Source organism: Coregonus clupeaformis, chromosome 12 (assembly GCF_020615455.1).
Source record: "Coregonus clupeaformis isolate EN_2021a chromosome 12, ASM2061545v1, whole genome shotgun sequence".
Lineage (NCBI taxonomy): Eukaryota > Metazoa > Chordata > Actinopteri > Salmoniformes > Salmonidae > Coregonus > Coregonus clupeaformis.
Window position 1 is genome coordinate 61629738 of NC_059203.1, and position 17981 is coordinate 61647718.

At 44.2% G+C, this 17981-nt stretch overlaps 1 protein-coding gene across 2 annotated transcripts in view; it reads right to left on the bottom strand.

The window, feature by feature from the left end:
- Nucleotides 1-17981, bottom strand: part of LOC121578330 (copine-5) — a 290164-nt gene that overhangs the window by 207692 nt on the left and 64491 nt on the right. For both annotated transcript variants that reach the window (XM_045223995.1, XM_041892641.2), the window contains exons 2-3: nt 12634-12674; nt 11990-12036 (exon numbers count right to left, since the gene is read on the bottom strand). In XM_045223995.1, the coding sequence (XP_045079930.1) occupies nt 11990-12036; nt 12634-12674 (88 nt within the window). The remainder of the gene's footprint in view (nt 1-11989; nt 12037-12633; nt 12675-17981) is intronic.

Sequence of the window (17981 nt, forward strand, 5' to 3'; positions counted from 1 at the left end):
AATTGAGACTGTAAATGTAAACTACTGAAAAATGGTTGTTTCTGAGTAAAACTGGGGCAACGTCTGTCTACATCCCTTAACAGGGAGGCAGTGCCATCTGCAGTGGTTGTGTAAAATGGGCCAATGTCTGTAATGTATGGTGAAACAGCATAGAGGCAGCACAGTGGTTATATGGTGTACTGGTCAAAAGTAGTGCACTACATAGGAAATGGGGTGCCATTTGGGACACATCCTATAAATGTTTTGTAAACTACTGAAAAATCACTGTTTCAGTCTGTTTTCTGAGTAAAACGGGGCCAACATCTGATGCCCTTAACAAGTGTACAACATGGTGAAACAGCAGAGGCAGCAGCATTATGGTTGTTTGGTGTAGAAACCCAGTAGTTGTATGCGGTAGACTCTAGAGGCGTGTGCACAGGGGTGGGCTGCAGTTTGTTCACAGCTATTTGTGTTGATCCATGAATTATGCAGACTGAGAAACAGAAAGCGAGACAGAAAAGGAGTGGGGGGGGAGAAATGGAGAGAGAGAGAGATGGGGAGAGAAGGGAAGGTGTGAGAGGGGAAAGGAGAAAGAGCGACAGAGACAGACAGAAGAGAAAGACCGAAATAGAGAGGAAGAGAAACCTTCTCTGATTATGCATGAATAAAACAGCCATTTCCCAACAGTGCTTGGCTGTCTCACACTCCAGAGAAAGCTAGTCATTTTCTAAACAGGGCCAGATATAAAAGTTACAGAGGATTGAGGTTAACCGGGATAAAATGTCTCCCGCACTCCTGTGATTATTACATTTCTGTTCATTCCATTCTCTGAAGCTGGAGGACAAGATGTAATAGAGAAAGCTTCCTTTGTACTATTTTAGGGAGCCACAAGAGTCAATGTTGCAGACATATTTGGAGACAAGAAGTGTAAGAACTTTGAGCTTAAGTGTAAGAACTTAAATTGGATAAATTAACAAAGTTATTTGAACTGTTCAGATGATGCAAATTGTTTTTCATTTTGGAAATAAATTAATTTTTTACAAGATCCATAGCTGAGTGTTTACATTATGAAGCTCCAATCTGCTGACGGACAGACTCATTAAATAATAACTATGTGTAATGTGAACAACGCCTCCTCATTGGCTTTTTTTCCATTGCTATTCCTTTCAGAGTAAACAACTGATCTGCCATTTGGGATTCTGTGTGTTTACTTTGTAATTACTCCTGGTGACATTTGCAATCAATACATCCTCTCTAAATGTAGAGACAAACCTCATTTAGCCTTTATTTAATCATGCAGGATAAAATCCCTTGAGGTTAAGACAGGGGTTCTCAAACGTTTTCCCTCGGGGCCCCCCTTCCAGCATTGTGGAACATCCCGTGCCATATCTATTTCTATGGGCACAAGCACTGTTCATGACATAAACTGTTCACACCCCTCTTGTTGGTGGAGATCATTTTGCAGGTTTAAAGCTTATTTCCTGCAATTCTACACATTTTGTCATGGGGTGCAAATAAACTTTTGCAGATTTAAAGCACCTTTTCTTACAATTCTATACATTTTGCCATGTCTAATGTGTATTCATGTGATATTTGAATACAAAATCTATGGGCTAAAAAAACCTAAATACCCCCCCACACACACACAGTTTGGGAACCACTGGGTTAAGAAACTATTTGAGGGAGACCTGAGACCCAATGTATCAAGCATCTCAGAGTAGGAGTGCTGGTCTAGGATCAGGTTCCCCCTAACCATGTAATATTATTCATTGTGATCTAAAAGGCAGAACTGATCCTAAATCAGCACTTCTACTCTGAGACCTTTGATACATACGACACAAGGAGACACCTTTAACACCTTTTGGTGTTACCAAAGATGTAGTGCTAAAACAGGTTGGTCAATGTTGAAAGACAGTTAAGATTGATGGAAGCTGATGCTTATAACACAGATACTGACACACACACACACACACAGTGCTTCAGTGTTGGTAACCTGGAGCGTGATGTGATCAGCAGGTCTCTAATGCGGTTTCCAGTTAGAGAGAAGCAGTCGCTACATTATGAGTTAATTAGACACCACTGGGCTATCTATCCTGTGTGTGTGTGTGTGTGTGTGTGTGTGAGCATGTGTGTGTGAGCATGTGTGTGTGTGTGTCAACTACAGTTCATTAGACACCACTGTTGCTGGCAAACACAGTAGGAGATACCTCAACAACAGCCTACAGTACAGACACAAACATCAGTGGTGGTTGTTTTCTGTTCTGCAGAGGGTGTTGAGTCTCTCTCTCTCTCAATTCAATTCACTTTTCAATTTCAATTCAATTTAAGGGCTTTATTGGCATGGGAAACGTATGTTAACATTGCCAAAGCAAGTGAAGTAGATAGTAAACAAAAGTGAAATAAACAATATTAACAGTAAACATTACACTCAGAAGTTCCAAAAGAATAAAGACATTTCAAATGTCATATTATGTCTATATACAGTGTTGTAACAATGTACAAATAGTTAAAGTACAAATGGGAAAATAAATCAACATAAATATGGTTTGTATTTACATTTGTCACGTTCGTTCATTGACGGTCAGACCAAGGCGCAGCGTGATATACGTACATGTTTATTAAATCAAATAAACACAACGACAAAACAACAAACTAGTCCAAGGTAGCACACACAACATACCTTACACGGAACAAGATCCCACAACCCACTAGTGCCAATAGGCTGCCTAAGTATGGTCCCCAATCAGAGACAACGAGCGACAGCTGCCTCTGATTGGGAACCACACCGGCCAACATAGATCCACACATGCTAGATATACAACATAGAATATATACAAACAAATAATACACACACCCTGATTCAACAAATAAGAGTCCCCTGAGACAGGGCGTGACAGTACCCCCCCCCAAAGGTGCAGACTCCGACCGCACTACATAAACATAACAGGGTAGGGGCCGGGTGGGCATTCCGCCTCGGAGGCAGATCTGGCTCGGGGCGTGACGACCTCTCACTCTCCGCCTCCCTGTTGCGCCCCTGGTCTGGTCTAGACCTCGGCGCGTTGCTTCCCCTCTCCTTCCTCCCACGATACGCCAGGCCCTGTCTGGACCCTGGTGTGGGAGACCCAGAACCTGGAGAGGGGCTGACGTCATGGTCTGGACTGGAGCCGCTGACCGGAGCTGGACTGGGCACTGGTGGAGCAGACTGCTCTGGCTCCGGAGTGGAGCCGCTGACCGGAGCTGGATCAGGCACCGGTGGAGCGGACTGCTCTGGCTCCGGAGTGGAGCCGCTGACCGGAGCTGGACTGGCACCGGTGGAGCGGACTGCTCTGGCTCCGGAGTGGAGCAGCTGACCGGTGCCGGACCAGGCACCGGTGGAACGGGCACGGGCCGTGCCGGACTGGACAAACGCACCACTGGTCTGGTGTGAGGAGCATGCACGGGCCGGACCTGACTAGGAACACGTACCACTGGCTTGGTGCGAGGGGCAGGAACGGGCCAGGCCGGACTGGCGACGCGCACCACTGGCTTGGTGCGAGGAGCAGGAACAGGCCGGGCCGGGCTGGCGATGCGCACCACTGGCTTGGTGCGAGGAGCAGGAACAGGCCGGGCTGGGCCGGGCTGGTGACGCGCACCACTGGCTTGGTGCGAGGAGCAGGAACAGGCCGGGCCGGGCTGGCGACGCGCACCACTGGCTTGGTGCGAGGAGCAGGAACAGGCCGGGCTGGCGACGCGCACCACTGGCTTGGTGCGAGGAGCAGGAACAGGCCGGGCCGGGCTGGCGACGCGCACCACTGGCTTGGTGCGAGGAGCAGGAACAGGCCGGGCTGGCGACGCGCACCACTGGCTTGGTGCGAGGAGCAGGAACAGGCCGGGCCGGGCTGGAGACGCGCACCACTGGCTTGGTGCGAGGAGCAGGACTGGGTTCCTTTATTAACCCCCGCTCCTTCTGCTGCCTAACCAGCTCCTCTCACCGTGACTCTACTTTTTCCTTCTCCCTTTTAGCCTCCTGTAGCGCCTCCCTCTGACCGAATAACTCCTGCTACCTCTGAGCCAACATCCCCCGTAACATGGTGGCCTCCTCTCCTAACGTGCAGATCCGCCCTTTCACGGCCTCCTGCTGCCTCGTCGTCCACACCGTGTGCCCCCCCAAAAATGTTATTGGGTTGCCTCTCGGGTCTGATCCCTTTCAGGGCCTCCATCTGCCTTGCCAGATCCTCTCTTATCTCCCGCCAAGTCCATCCTCTCTGCTCCTCCTCGGCACGCTGCTTGGTCCTGGTTTGGTGGGATCTTCTGTCACGTTCGTTCATTGACGGGTCAGACCAAGGCACAGCGTGATATACGTACATGTTTATTAAACCAAATAAACACAACGACAAAACAACAAACTAAACTAAACGTGAAGTCCAAAGTAGCACACACAACATACCTTACACAGAACAAGATCCCACAACTAGACTGTGCCAATAGGCTGCTTAAGTATGGTCCCCAATCAGAGACAACGAGCGACAGCTGCCTCTGACTGGGAACCACACCGGCCAACATAGATCCACACATGCTAGATATACAACATAGAATATATAAAAACAAAGAATACACACACCCTGACTCAACATATAAGAGTCCCCTGAGTCAGGGCGTGACAACATTGGTGTTTGCTCTTCACTGTTTGCCCTTTTCTTGTGGCAACAGGTCACACATATTGCTGCTGTTATGGCACACTGTGGTTTTTCACCCAGTAGATTCAGTGAGGGAAAAAAGTATTTGATCCCCTGCTGATTTAATATACGTTTTCCCACTGACAAAGAAATGATCAGTCTATAATTTTAATGGTAGGTTTATTTGAACAGTGAGAGACAGAATAACAACAACAAAAAATCCAGAAAAACACATGTCAAAAATGTTAGAAATTGATTTGCATTTTAATGAGGGAAATAAGTATTTGACCCCCTCTCAATCAGAAAGATTTCTGGCTCCCAGGTGTCTTTTATACAGGTAACGAGCTGAGATTAGGAGCACACTCTTAAAGGGAGTGCTCCTAATCTCAGCTTGTTACCTGTATAAAAGACACCTGTCCACAGAAGCAATCAATCAATCAGATTCCAAACTCTCCACCATGGCCAAGACCAAAAAGCTCTCCAAGGATGTCAGGGACAAGATTGTAGACCTACACAAGGCTGGAATGGGCTATAAGACCTTCGCCAATCAGCTTGGTGAGAAGGTGACAACAGTTGGTGCGATTATTCGCAAATGGAAGAAACACAAAAGAACTGTCAATCTCCCTCGGCCTGGGGCTCCATGCAAGATCTCACCTCGTGGAGTTGCAATGATCATGAGAATGGTGAGGAATCAGCCCAGAACTACACGGGAGGATCTTGTCAATGATCTCAAGGCAGCTGGGACCATAGTCACCAAGAAAACAATTGGTAAAACACTACGCCGTGACGGACTGAAATCCTGCAGCACCCACAAGGTCCCCATGCTGAAGAAAGCACATATACAGGCCCGTCTGAAGTTTGCCAAAGAACATCTGAATGATTCAGAGGAGAACTGGGTGAAAGTGTTGTGGTCAGATGAGACCAAAATCGAGCTCTTTGGCATCAACTCAACTCGCCGTGTTTGGAGGAGGAGGAATGCTGCCTATGACCCCAAGAACACCATCCCCATCGTCAAACATGGAGGTGGAAACATTATGCTTTGGGGGTGTTTTTCTGCTAAGGGGACAGGACAACTTCACCGCATCAAAGGGACGATGGACGGGGCCATGTACCGTCAAATCTTGGGTGAGAACCTCCTTCCCTCAGCCAGGGCATTGAAAATGGGTCGTGGATGGGTATTCCAGCATGACAATGACCCAAAACACACGGCCAAGGCAACAAAGGAGTGGCTCAAGAAGAAGCACATTAAGGTCCTGGAGTGGCCTAGCCAGTCTCCAGACCTTAATCCCATATAAAATCTGTGGAGGGAGCTGAAGGTTTGAGTTGCCAAACGTCAGCCTCGAAACCTTAATTACTTGGAGAAGATCTGCAAAGAGGAGTGGAACAAAATCCCTAATGAGATGTGTGCAAACCTGGTGGCCAACTACAATAAACGTCCGACCTCTGTGATTGCCATCAAGGGTTTTGCCACCAAGTACTAAGTCATGTTTTGCAGAGGGGTCAAATACTTATTTCCCTCATTAAAATGCAAATCAATTTCTAACATTTTTGACATGCGTCTTTCTGGATTTTGTTGTTGTTGTTCTGTCTCTCACTGTTCAAATAAACCTACCATTAAAATTATAGACTGATCATGTCTTTGTCAGTGGGCAAACGTACAAAATCAGCAGGGGATCAAATACTTTTTTCCCTCACTGTAAGGAAGTTTATCAAAATTGGGTTTGTTTTCAAATTCTTTGTGGATCTCTGGGAAATATGTGTCTCTAATATGGTCCTACATTTGGCAGGAGGTTAGGAAGTGCAGCTCAGTTTAACCTCCTTTTGTGGGCAGTGTGCACATAGCCTGTCTTCTCTTGAGAGCCAGGTCTGCCTACGGCGGCCTTTCTCAATAGCAAGGCTATGCTCACTGAGTCTGTACATAGTCAAAGCTTTCATTAAGTTTGGGTCAGTCACAGTCGTCAGGTATTCTGCCACTGTGTACTCTCTGTTTAGGGCCAAATAGCATTATAGTTTGCTCAGTTTTTTTGTTTGTTCTTTCCAATGTGTCAAGTAATTCTCTTTTTTTTTCTCATGATTTGGTTGGGTCTAATTGTGTTGTTGTTGTTGTTGTCCTGGGACTCTGTGGGGTCTGTTTGTGTTTGTGAACAGAGCCCCAGGACCAGCTTACTTAGGGGACTCTTCTCCAAGTTCATCTCTCTGTAGGTGATGGCTTTGTTATGGAAGGTTTGGGAATCGCTTCCTTTTAAGTAGTTATAGAATTTAACAGCTCTTTTCTGGATTTTGATTATTAGCGGGTATCGGCTTAATTCTGCTCTGCATGCATTATTTTGTGTTTTTCGTTGTACATATTTTTGCAGAATTCTGCATGCAGAGTCTCAATTTGGTGTTTGTCCCATTTTGTGAAATCTTGGTTGGTGAGCGGACCCCAGACCTCACAACCATAAAGGGCAATGGGTTCTATAACTGATTCAAGTATTTTTAGCCAGATCCTAAATGTTATGTTCCTTTTGATGGCATAGAAGGCCCTTCTTGCCTTGTCTCTCAGATCGTTCACAGCTTTGTGGAAGTTACCTGTGGTGCTGATGTTTAGGCCGAGGTATGTATCGTTTTTTTGTGTGCTCTTGAGCAACAGTGTCTAGATGGAATTTGTATTTGTGGTCCTGGCAACTGGACCTTCCTTGGAACACCATTATTTTTGTCTTACTGAGATTTACTGTCAGGGCCCAGGTCTGACAGAATCTGTGCAGAAGATCTAGGTGCTGCTGTAGGCCCTCCGTGGTTGGTGACAGAAGCACCAGATCATCAGCAAACAGTAGACATTTTACTTCAGATTCTAGTAGGGTGAGGCCGGGTGCTGCAGACTGTTCTAGTGCCCTCGCCAATTCGTTGATATATATGTCGAAGAGGGTGGGGCTTAAACTGCATCCCTGTCTCACCCCACGGCCATGTGGAAAGAAATGTGTGTGTTTTTTGCCAATTTTAACCGCACACTTGTTGTTTGTGTACATGGATTTTATAATGTTGTATGTTTTTCCCCCAACCCCACTTTTCATCAATTTGTATAGCAGACCCTCATGCCAAATTGAGTCAAAAGCTGTTTTTGAAATCAACAAAGTATGAGAAGACTTTGCCTTTGTTTTGGTTTGTTTGTTTATCAATTAGGGTATTTAGGGTTAATACGTGGTCTGTCGTACGGTAATGTGGTGAAAAGCCAATTTGACATTTTCTCAATACATTGTTTTCACTGAGGAAATGAACTAATCTGCAGTTAATGATAATGCAGAGGATTTTCCCAAAGTTGCTGTTGACGCATATCCCACGGTAGTTATTGGGGTCAAATTTGTCTCCACTTTTGTGGATTGGGGTGATCAGTCCTTGGTTCCAAATATTGGGGAAGATGTCAGAGCTAAGGATGATGTTAAAGAGTTTAAGTATAGCCAATTGGAATTTGTGGTCTGTATATTTTATAATTTCATTGAGGATACCATCAACACCACAGACCTTTTTGGGTTGGAGGGTTTTGTATTTTGTCCTGTAGTTCATTCAATGTAATTGGAGAATCCAGTGGGTTCTGGTAGTCTTTAATAGTTGATTCTAAGATTTGCATTTGATCATGTATATTTTTTTGCTGTTTGTTCTTTGTTATAGGGCCACAAAGATTGGAGAAGTGGTTTACCCATACATCTCCGTTTTGGATAGATAGCTCTTCGTGTTGTTGTTTGTTTAGTGTTTTCCAATTTTCCCAGAAGTGGTTAGAGTCTATGGATTCTTCAATTACATTGAGCTGATTTCTGACATGCTGTTCCTTCTTTTTACGTAGTGTATTTCTGTATTGTTTTAGTGATTGACCATAGTAAAGGCTTAGGTTTTCTGGGTCTCTATGTGTTTGTTTGGATAGGTTTCTCAATGTCTTTCTTAGGTTTTTGCATTCTTCATCAAACCATTTGTCACTGTTGTTAGTTTTCTTCGGTTTTCTGTTCGAAATTTTAAGATTTGATAGGGAAGCTGAGAGGTCAAATATACTGTTTAGGTTTTGTACCGCTAAGTTTACACCTTCACTATTACAGTGGACCGTTTTGTCCAGGAGTCCCCTCGAAGCCTACCATTGACTATGTACATACCCAGTGTGCGACAGAGCTGCAGGAGTTGTGACCCGTTTTTGTTGGTTATGTTGTCATAGTTGTGCCTAGGGGGGCATATGGGGGAGGGAATGCTGTCACCTCCAGGTAGGTGTTTGTCCCCCCCCTCTCTCTCTCTCTCTCTCTCTCTCTCTCTCTCTGTCTCTCTCTCTGTCTCTCTCTCTCTCTGTCTCTCTCTCTCTGTCTCTCTCTCTCTTTTTCTCTCTCCATGCAACGGATCTAACCATCTCTTTCTTCCTCTGTCTAGCTCTATTCTGTCTTGCCAGTCCTGTGTTCCCAGAGACACACTGTAGACATAGATAGAGTGATCAGTGTACTGAGAGTAAGTTCTTTATGCTATGATGCTCAATATTTCTCAAAACTGTCTGAACAGACTTACAATGCACATACACACACAGGCACACACTCTAGGCAGCAGTAGCGGGGCTTTGATTCACAGAGCAGCTTATGAATTTGGATAGCCCCTTCAACCTTATCCTTGACTGTCACCTGGTCACTTACTTAAAAAGTTTGGACCTTTGAGTTTCTCCCTTTGCGGAACTTCGACTGTGATTACACAGACAGCGATCGGTATGGTAGCACACAGACACGAGCAGTGGGAACTGGTCATGTTCTCTCGCCTGGAGTGTACAGCTATGATGTCACAGACAGGCAAATCATATGGTACAAGGCTTGAAAAGGTCAAGCTTGTCAGATCTCCACTAAACAGCTCTGAATAAACACATTATCCCCCTATGCACATAAACACTCATGTACGCAGAAGGTTCTTAAAGTAATGAGTTTGTCCTATTTTGAAGCTCACGCTGTGGCTTGTATATGTTGAGTATAGAGGTGGGTGTGTGAAGAGTTAAAGCCACATTTATACCAAAACTGATCCTAACTTTTACACTTTTAAATGTCAGTGCTGGGCTCAATTAATTATTTGAAAAAAAAAAGGATTAAAATAAAGAGAAGCTATTTCCCTCACAAACAGTAAATACCCACGGATAACACAGTGCCACCGACGAGGCCCACTACCAAGGACTGTGGCCTCTCCTTCTTCGTGGTTGACGTGAGTAAGACATTTAAGCATGTTAACCCCCGCAAGGCTGCCGACCCAGATAGCATCCCTAGCCGGGTCCTCAGAGCATGTGCAGACCAGCTGGCTGGTGTGTTTAATGACATATTCAATCTCTCCTTTTCCCAGTCTGCTGTTCCCACATGCTTCAAGATGGCCACCATTGTTCCTGTACCCAAGAAAGCAAAGGTAACTGAACTAAATGACTATCGCCCCATAGCACTCACCTCTGTCATCATGAAGTGCTTTGAGAGACTAGTCAAGGATCATATCACCTCTACCTTACCTGTCACCCTATGTAAGAATGCTGTTCATTGACTATAGCTCAGCATTCAACACCATAGTACCCTCCAAGCTCTTCATTTAGCTCGAGGCCCTGGGTCTGAACCCCTCCCTGTGCAACTGGGTCCTGGACTTCCTGACGGGCTGCCCCCAGGTGGTGAAGGTAGGAAACAACATCTCCACTTCGCTGATCCTCAACACTGGGGCCCCACAAGGGTGCGTGCTCAGACCCCTACTGTACTCTCTGTTCACCCATGACTGCGTGGCCAAGCACGCTTCCAAACCAATCATCAAGTTTGCAGACGACACAACAGTAGTAGGCTTGATTACCAACAATGACGAGACCGCCTACAGGGAGGAGGTGAGGACTCTGGGAGTGTGGTGCCAGGAAAATAACCTCTCACTCAACATCAACAAAACAAAGGAGATGATCGTGGACTTCAGGAAACAGCAGAGGGTGCACCCCCCTATCCACATCGACGGGACCGCAGTGGAGAAGGTGGAAAGCTTCAAGTTCCTTGGCGTACACATCACTGACAAACTGAAATGGTCCACCCACGCAGACAGTGTGGTGAAGAAGGCGCAACAGAGCCTCTTCAACCTCAGGAGGCTGAAGAAATGTGGCTTGGCACCTAAAACCCTCACAAACTTTTACAGATGCACAATTGAGAGCATCCTGTCAGGCTGTATCACCGCCTGGTACGGCAACTGCACCGCCCGCAACTGCAGGGCTCTCCAGAGGGTGGTGCGGTCTGCCGAACGCATTACCGGGGTCAAACTACCCACCCTCCAAGACACCTACAGCACCCGATGTCACAGGAAGGCCAAAAAGATCATCAAGGACATCAACCACCCGAGCCACTGCCTGTTCACCACGCTATCATCCAGAAGGCGAGGTCAGTACAGGTGCATCAAAGCTGGGACCGAGAGAAGGAAAAACAGCTTATATCTCAAGGCCATCAGACTGTTAAATAGCCATCACTAGCACATTAGAGGCTGCTGCTGCCTATTGAAATCACAGGCCACTTTATGAAATGGAACACTAGTCACTTTGATAATGTTTACATATCTTGCACTACTCATCTCATATGTATATACTGTACTCTATTCTATAATATTCTACTGTATCTTAGTCCATGCCGCTCTGTCATTGCTTGTCCATATATGTATATATTCTTAAATTCCATTCCTTACTAGATTTGTGTGTATAGGGTATATGTTGTGAAATTAGTAGATATTACTTGTTAGATATTACTGCACTGTCGGAGCTGGAAGCACAAGCATTTCGCTACACCTGCAATAACATCTGCAAAACACGTGTATGTGAAAAATAAAATGTGATTTGATTTGATTTGAAAGGGACTCATTGGACTTTAGAAGCCTCTGAAGTGTGTGTGTGTGTGTGTGTGTGTGTGTGTGTGTGTGTGTGTGTGTGTGTGTGTGTGTGTGTGTGTGTGTGTGTGTGTGTGTGTGTGTGTGTGTGTGTGTGTGTGTGTGTGTGTGGACGTGTTTAACTATACTTGTGGGGACCAGAAGTCCCCACAAGAATAGTAAACCAAGACAAATTTGACAAACTGGGGACATTTTGTTGGTCCCCACAAGGTCAAAGGCTACTTCTAGGGGGTTTAAGGTTCAGGTTAGAATTAGTGTTAGGGTTAGGAGATAAGGTTAGTTTTAGGGTTAGGGTTAGGAACTAGGGTTAGGGTTAAGGTTAGGTTTTTGGGTTAAGGTTAGGGTTAGGGTATGAGTTAGGGTTAGGTTTGGGGTTAGGGTTTAGGGAAAATAGGATTTTGAATAGGACTAAATTGTATGTCCCCACAAGGTTAGCTGCGCAAGACTGTGTGTGTGTGTGTGTGCATGCATGCGTGTTCGCTCACCTCTCTCCACTGCTTGGTCTCCACTCCTTGGGTGTAGAGCACACATACTGAGAGAGAGAGAGAGAGAGAGAGAGAGAGAGAGAGAGAGAGAGAGAGAGAGAGAGAGAGAGAGAGAGAGAGAGGTGAGATTGAGAGGTGAAATTGAGAGAGGTGAGATTGAGAGAGAGGGGGATAGAGAGAGGTGAGATTGAGAAAGCGAGAGGGATACAGAGTGATATAGAGATTGTGAAAGAGAAAGAGATACATTCAGGGCAGAAAGACAATCAGAAAAAGGCAGACAGATATAGATGCTGGCAAATTGAACAGCGCAGATCAATACAAAAGCTTTAGCTACAGAACACTGAGCAAACAACAAACTGAGGCTAAAGGCAAAGCTAACATCTATTCCTAAAATCAACTATCATGCAGGGACAGAGAGGGAGGGAAAGCAGAGGGAGTGGGGGGAGGTGGAGGGAGTGGGGAGAGGTGGAGGTGGGGATGGACGGACAGAGGTAGGGAGAGAGGGAGTAAGAAAGAGGAGGGAGGGAGGGACGCATGGAGGGAGGGAAGGAGGGACAGAGGCATGAATGGACAGATAGACGGAGAGACAGACGGACAGAGGAAGGAAGGTAGAGAGGGAAGGAGCACATAAAAGGTTGACTCACATGGGTCAGATTTGGAGAATGTGTCTTTATCTAGAAGATTCCTGAAAGACAAAAGGAAAGAGGAAAACTGTCAAGCATTATCAACTTCATAACCTTATCGAAATATATCAGAGACCAATTCAGAGACCAATTCATTAATTTGTTCTGTGCTTCAGTTATTGCATGAGTCATTGCACAGGCAATAATGGCTTTCAGAGTTGCCCCTGAGATCTATTAAGTTAACCATAGAGGTCCTGACTCAGTACCTATTCATATCATCCAACAGCTGTAGTGGCTGCAGTGTTAATTTCATCAACTAAAATAGTGAAAAATATTCATCAAACATCTATACCCAGATTGATTATACCAACAATTTTTTTTTTTATTTGGGTTGACGAAAACGAGACGAGACTAAATTATCTTTGTGACCACAATCTGACTAGTAAGTGGACTGGATAAGAGTTGTTGGAGAGATTGAGATCTTTTCAGTGTTATTTGCAATCTGGAGGCACATACCATGGCTACTCTCCCGGTGGGTAAAAGCTCCCGGTAGAAAAAGGGAAGATGTTTGGAGCCACTTTTCTTATCGTGTAGATTCAAACAAGACCGAATGCAATGTTTCCACGAGAGAAGGCAGTGTTTACTCCCACACTTTGACCAGGAGAAATACTACCGACCTCAAGAGAAATCTGAAAGTGCTAAAAACAGATTGATAATGCTAGCTAGTAGTTTGCTGCAGACCACTAATTTTGACGCAACTTTGATTACAATATAGCTACCGTATGTCAAGGGGCAGGTCGTCCAGACTGCAACCATTTAGTATTTTGCAACCCTTTGACCTGACTGTGCAAGTTAAATTTGTAATTGGTTGTGTGCAAGTTGAAAATTCATTACATGGTCACTTCACACAAAAGTTTCAAAACGTCCTCCTAATGAGCATTATCCTCATGATTCCTGTAATGAAAGTGTCTGCCTGCCCCTGGGCCTGTTTCGCTGGGGACTGTTCCGCTGGCAAGTGGCCCCTGCTGCGATGAGCGAGCCACTTGATGTGTGCTCTGGGAGAGAGACAAAAGGCTTCTGATTGTTTAACGTTTAAAAATCAAATTTGCGGGAAACACATAGCTTTGGAAGCAACTACTCTTGTTCTCAGCTTTCTGCAGTGGCGGCTGGCCGATAGAGGGCGCTAGGGCGCCGCCTTAAATAAAATTATTTTAAAAAATAAAAAAATAAAAAAAATAATAATAATAATAATAAAAACATCAGTATGTCAATATTTGTGTGTTTGAAATATGGAATGCACACAGTAATATGTGTAAGATATGATAGAAAATCATATTCGCAACCTTTCCTCTGCCTGTCAAACGCCTCGTCAGCTCTGGGCGATACAGAAAGTGCCCCGAGGAGGCGGGTCTACGTAGCAGTTAAGCCAATTGCTAATTTAAGATATGAATGTATGACATAAAATGTAGTCAATAAGCGATCTTAAATCGAATCCAAGGAGGGCGATTATTTTACCGCCCAAGCTCGCCCCTGATAAAATAAGGACCGGGGTCCAGTGACGCCATTTTTACTAGACAACAATGGCGAACGTAAAGCGTTACTCCTCCAAGACCCAACCCTAACTCGGTGAAATCTCTCCTCCAAGATCCGTTTGAGAGGAGAACTTTGTCAGAGAAAGTTCGGGTGAAAGAGCTGGGCCCAGATCAACCTGACCTCTCAATCAGACAGCAGGCTAGCGAGAAAGGGAAGCAGTATATGCGCGGCTTCTCCCGTAGCTGGTACACCAGGAAGGCTTGGCTAGCTGGGTGCACTGATGCTAATGCTTTATTTTGCTTTCCGTGCTTGCTTTTTTAAAACGACGGGGTCAGATTCAGCATGGACAGGTACCGGAGTGAGGGATATGAAGCACCTGTCAGAGAAGGTAAAGAAACATGAGAACACCAGGGCACACATGGACAACTCTGTAAAGCTAGCTGTATTAGGAAGGGTGAACATTGCTACGCAGCTGGATGACGGCCACAGGATTGCGGTGAGGGAAACACAATGAGGAGGTGGATAAAAACAGGCTACATTCTATCCAAAATTATCGATTGTGTGAAGTTCTGTGGGGCTTTTGAGTTGGCCCTTGCGTGGGCACGAGGAGACTGACTCCTCAGACAACCCCCGGCATTTTCCGGGGCTTAGTGGATTTTGTTGCCTCCCTCGACAGTGTGCTGGAGGAGCACCTGAAGACAGCTACCGTTTTTAAGGGCACGTCAAAGACGATACAGAACGAGCTGTTGGACTGTATGCTGTCAATGCTTAAGGATTACATCCTGGAGGAAGTAAAGAGTGCTGATTTTATCGCCATTCAAGCTGACGAGACGACTGACGTTTCCACCCACTGCCAGTTGGTGCTTGTGTGAGTGATTATCATAGAGCCGTCACAATTATATTTGTTTTAGTATTTTAAAAGGAAAGAGAAGACACAATCAGACGTTGATAATAATGCAGGAAAGTACTACACAGTTTGTAATAATTATTCAGGTGTCCACCAGGTCAATTTCTAGAAGAGGCCTAGTTGTTATTGAATATTAACTTTATTGCTAAGTGAACAGCAGAACAAAAATTATGTTGCATCCCTCTCACAAATGTAATAGAAAAAGGCTTTAAAACGTAATAACATCAGTTAATTATGTACATCACAGGTTAAAAGCAGTTACTAGACATAGTTTGTGTGTATATACACACTGTCTGTCTGTCTGTCTGTCTGTCTGTCTGTCTATATATATATATATAAGTCACTGGTTGTGTGTTGAGGGGGAATTACAGTGAGTTAAGAAGTCTGATTGCAAGTTATCAAATTAAACTTTATTTTTTGGACCCAGGGCCTCAATTCCCTCTTTTGTGTGGGGACAGCGCATCTGACGAGCAGCAACAGCCCATCAAGCGACGGAGGATGCTGGGACCAGGAGAACAACAGAGGTTGGCTATAGAGGTAAGTTGTGATGTAATTGTCAGTGTTTCCCACCTAGAACTTTTTTCAGGCCTGGTAGTATGTAGCCAAAACCCTGAACAATCAGCACCTTGGTAATCATATACTTGAGTTGGACATAGGCATGTGTCAGTCAGGATCACTTGCATCAAAATAGCTTAATTGCAAATTAAAGCTGATGATGTATCTTTTACAGGTATGTGATACCATCCTGAGTCATGCCAAAGAGAGGTTCTCCTTCACCCAGCACCTCATCAGCGCAACACTATTGCACGGAGAGTTGTTCCCACAACACAGTGTGAAGTTCCCGATACAGCGCTTGAAACAACCGTGGAGGCGTACCCCATGTTGAACAAGGCCAAGCTCAAAACCAAACTGTCCCTCATCTATGAGAACAGTGAGTTCAAGGCTTGTAGTGGTGCAGTGCCCTGTACCAGTTCTTCATGGAGAACAACCTTCAGAGCACTTTCACAGAGACTGCCAGCCTCCTCAAGATCCTCATCACCACACCCATGACAACTGCTGAGTCAGAAAGGTGCTTCTCTACACTGAAAAGGATCAAGACCTTCCTGAGAAACAGCATGACACAGGATCGCCTGAACGCTCTGGCCATGCTCTCCATGGAGAAGAAACTTGTCAGGGACATTCTGACTTTAATCAAAGGGTCATTGAGAGGTTTGCCACTCAGAAGGACAGACGGGCAAAATTCCTGTACAAATAAGATGACAGACACACACACACAGAGCAGCTCTGGCCGCATGTTTCTTTGTATATAGTTGACCTTAGCATAAAAAAATCCAGTTATATATGGTACTCTAGAAAGTCTTAATAGTGTCTTTGCTAATATTACTGTATATATGTTGTTTTGTATCAATTAATTGTTGCAGTTCTGGAGCACATTAACAATTAGTCACATTTAGTATGATCATAAAATACTGTATGCTATTCTTCCAGTCAAAGGTTTGAGTTCATCCACTTGATATCCATTTCTATATTATACATCCTTTCATACAGTGTAAGATTTCCTATAAACTTTATAATAATTTCATGTTATTGTCCACTTTCCACTCTGTTCTGACAGCATGCCTGTTGCGTTGCCTGTTTACTACCAATGGTGAAAAGTTCACTTTAAATGCAAATGAAAGGCTTGGGTTTGTGTAATATGTTTTTGTGTAAGAATGCCTCAACTTTTTAATATTGGCATTAAATAATTACTGAATGTTTCACTGAGCACTGCTGTCCTGCAGTTTGTGTTAAAATATATCGCGATGGTTACAGGAAAAAAAAAGTATGGCACAGCCCCACCGAGAATATTTTTCACCAGCCGCCACTGGCTTTCTGTGAGTATTCATTTTACTTCTCATCTCTTAATATTGAGCTAAATAGCAACTATTTTACAACCAAGATATTATATATGGCTTTAAGATATGAAGTGCACGAAATAAGCAATTGCACAACAGCCTTTGCGAGTGCATAGGGTAGCAGGGCTACAACTGCAAAGTTTGTTTTAGGACATTACATTTACTGTTAGATTAAAACATGACTAGGGCTGTGGCAGGCATGACATTTTGTCAGCTGGTGATTGTCAAGTAAATAACTGCAGGTCTCATGGCAATTGACCAAATTAACATAAACACGTTTAGCATCTCCTGGCTTCCACACATAGCCTCCAAGCCAATGATGCAGACCTTTGGAACATCTACATTTTAAAAGTATAATAAATCCATTTAATATGGCCTACACCATCACAATAAATCCATTATTTATTTCAGACAGGTCTAAAGAAACATGATATGAAGAAAATGTAGTCTATTTCAGAATAGCATGCTCTGAGTTGCCCTTATGCTAGGCCCTGATATGGCTATTCCATATGGCTGTGGGCTACACTAGTTCATTTAGCAGACAAGATTTGTTTAGAATTCCGAGGCATTATTTTATATTATGTTATAGTATGAAGAATACAATTGAACATAGCTGAATAAAATAGAAAGGATATTTTCTCCAAACGATTTCCGAGGGAGTGCGCACATGTGGCTATTCTGTATTGACCCAATGCCTGCAACCCAGGAATATTGTATTGAATTGACTGGTTAACAAACAAACAGGTCCTCCAATATGCTTAATTTAGAGTTATTAATGCAATTTTTATTGTGATACAAACATTAGGCTATATGTTATGATTTTTTTATACATTCTAAGGCTACATAATGTTGCATGAAAGGTATGAGCTCTGCTCTGTTTCTTGTACAGGCTGCACACACATCAGTCTCTCATTCACAATTTGACAAGCACTTTATAAAATTCTCACCATCAGACTATTCTTAATTTAATCTGGTCTTTACATATAGCCTACTAATATATGTGTGGAATTATTTTTTATTAGAATGGCCCACGA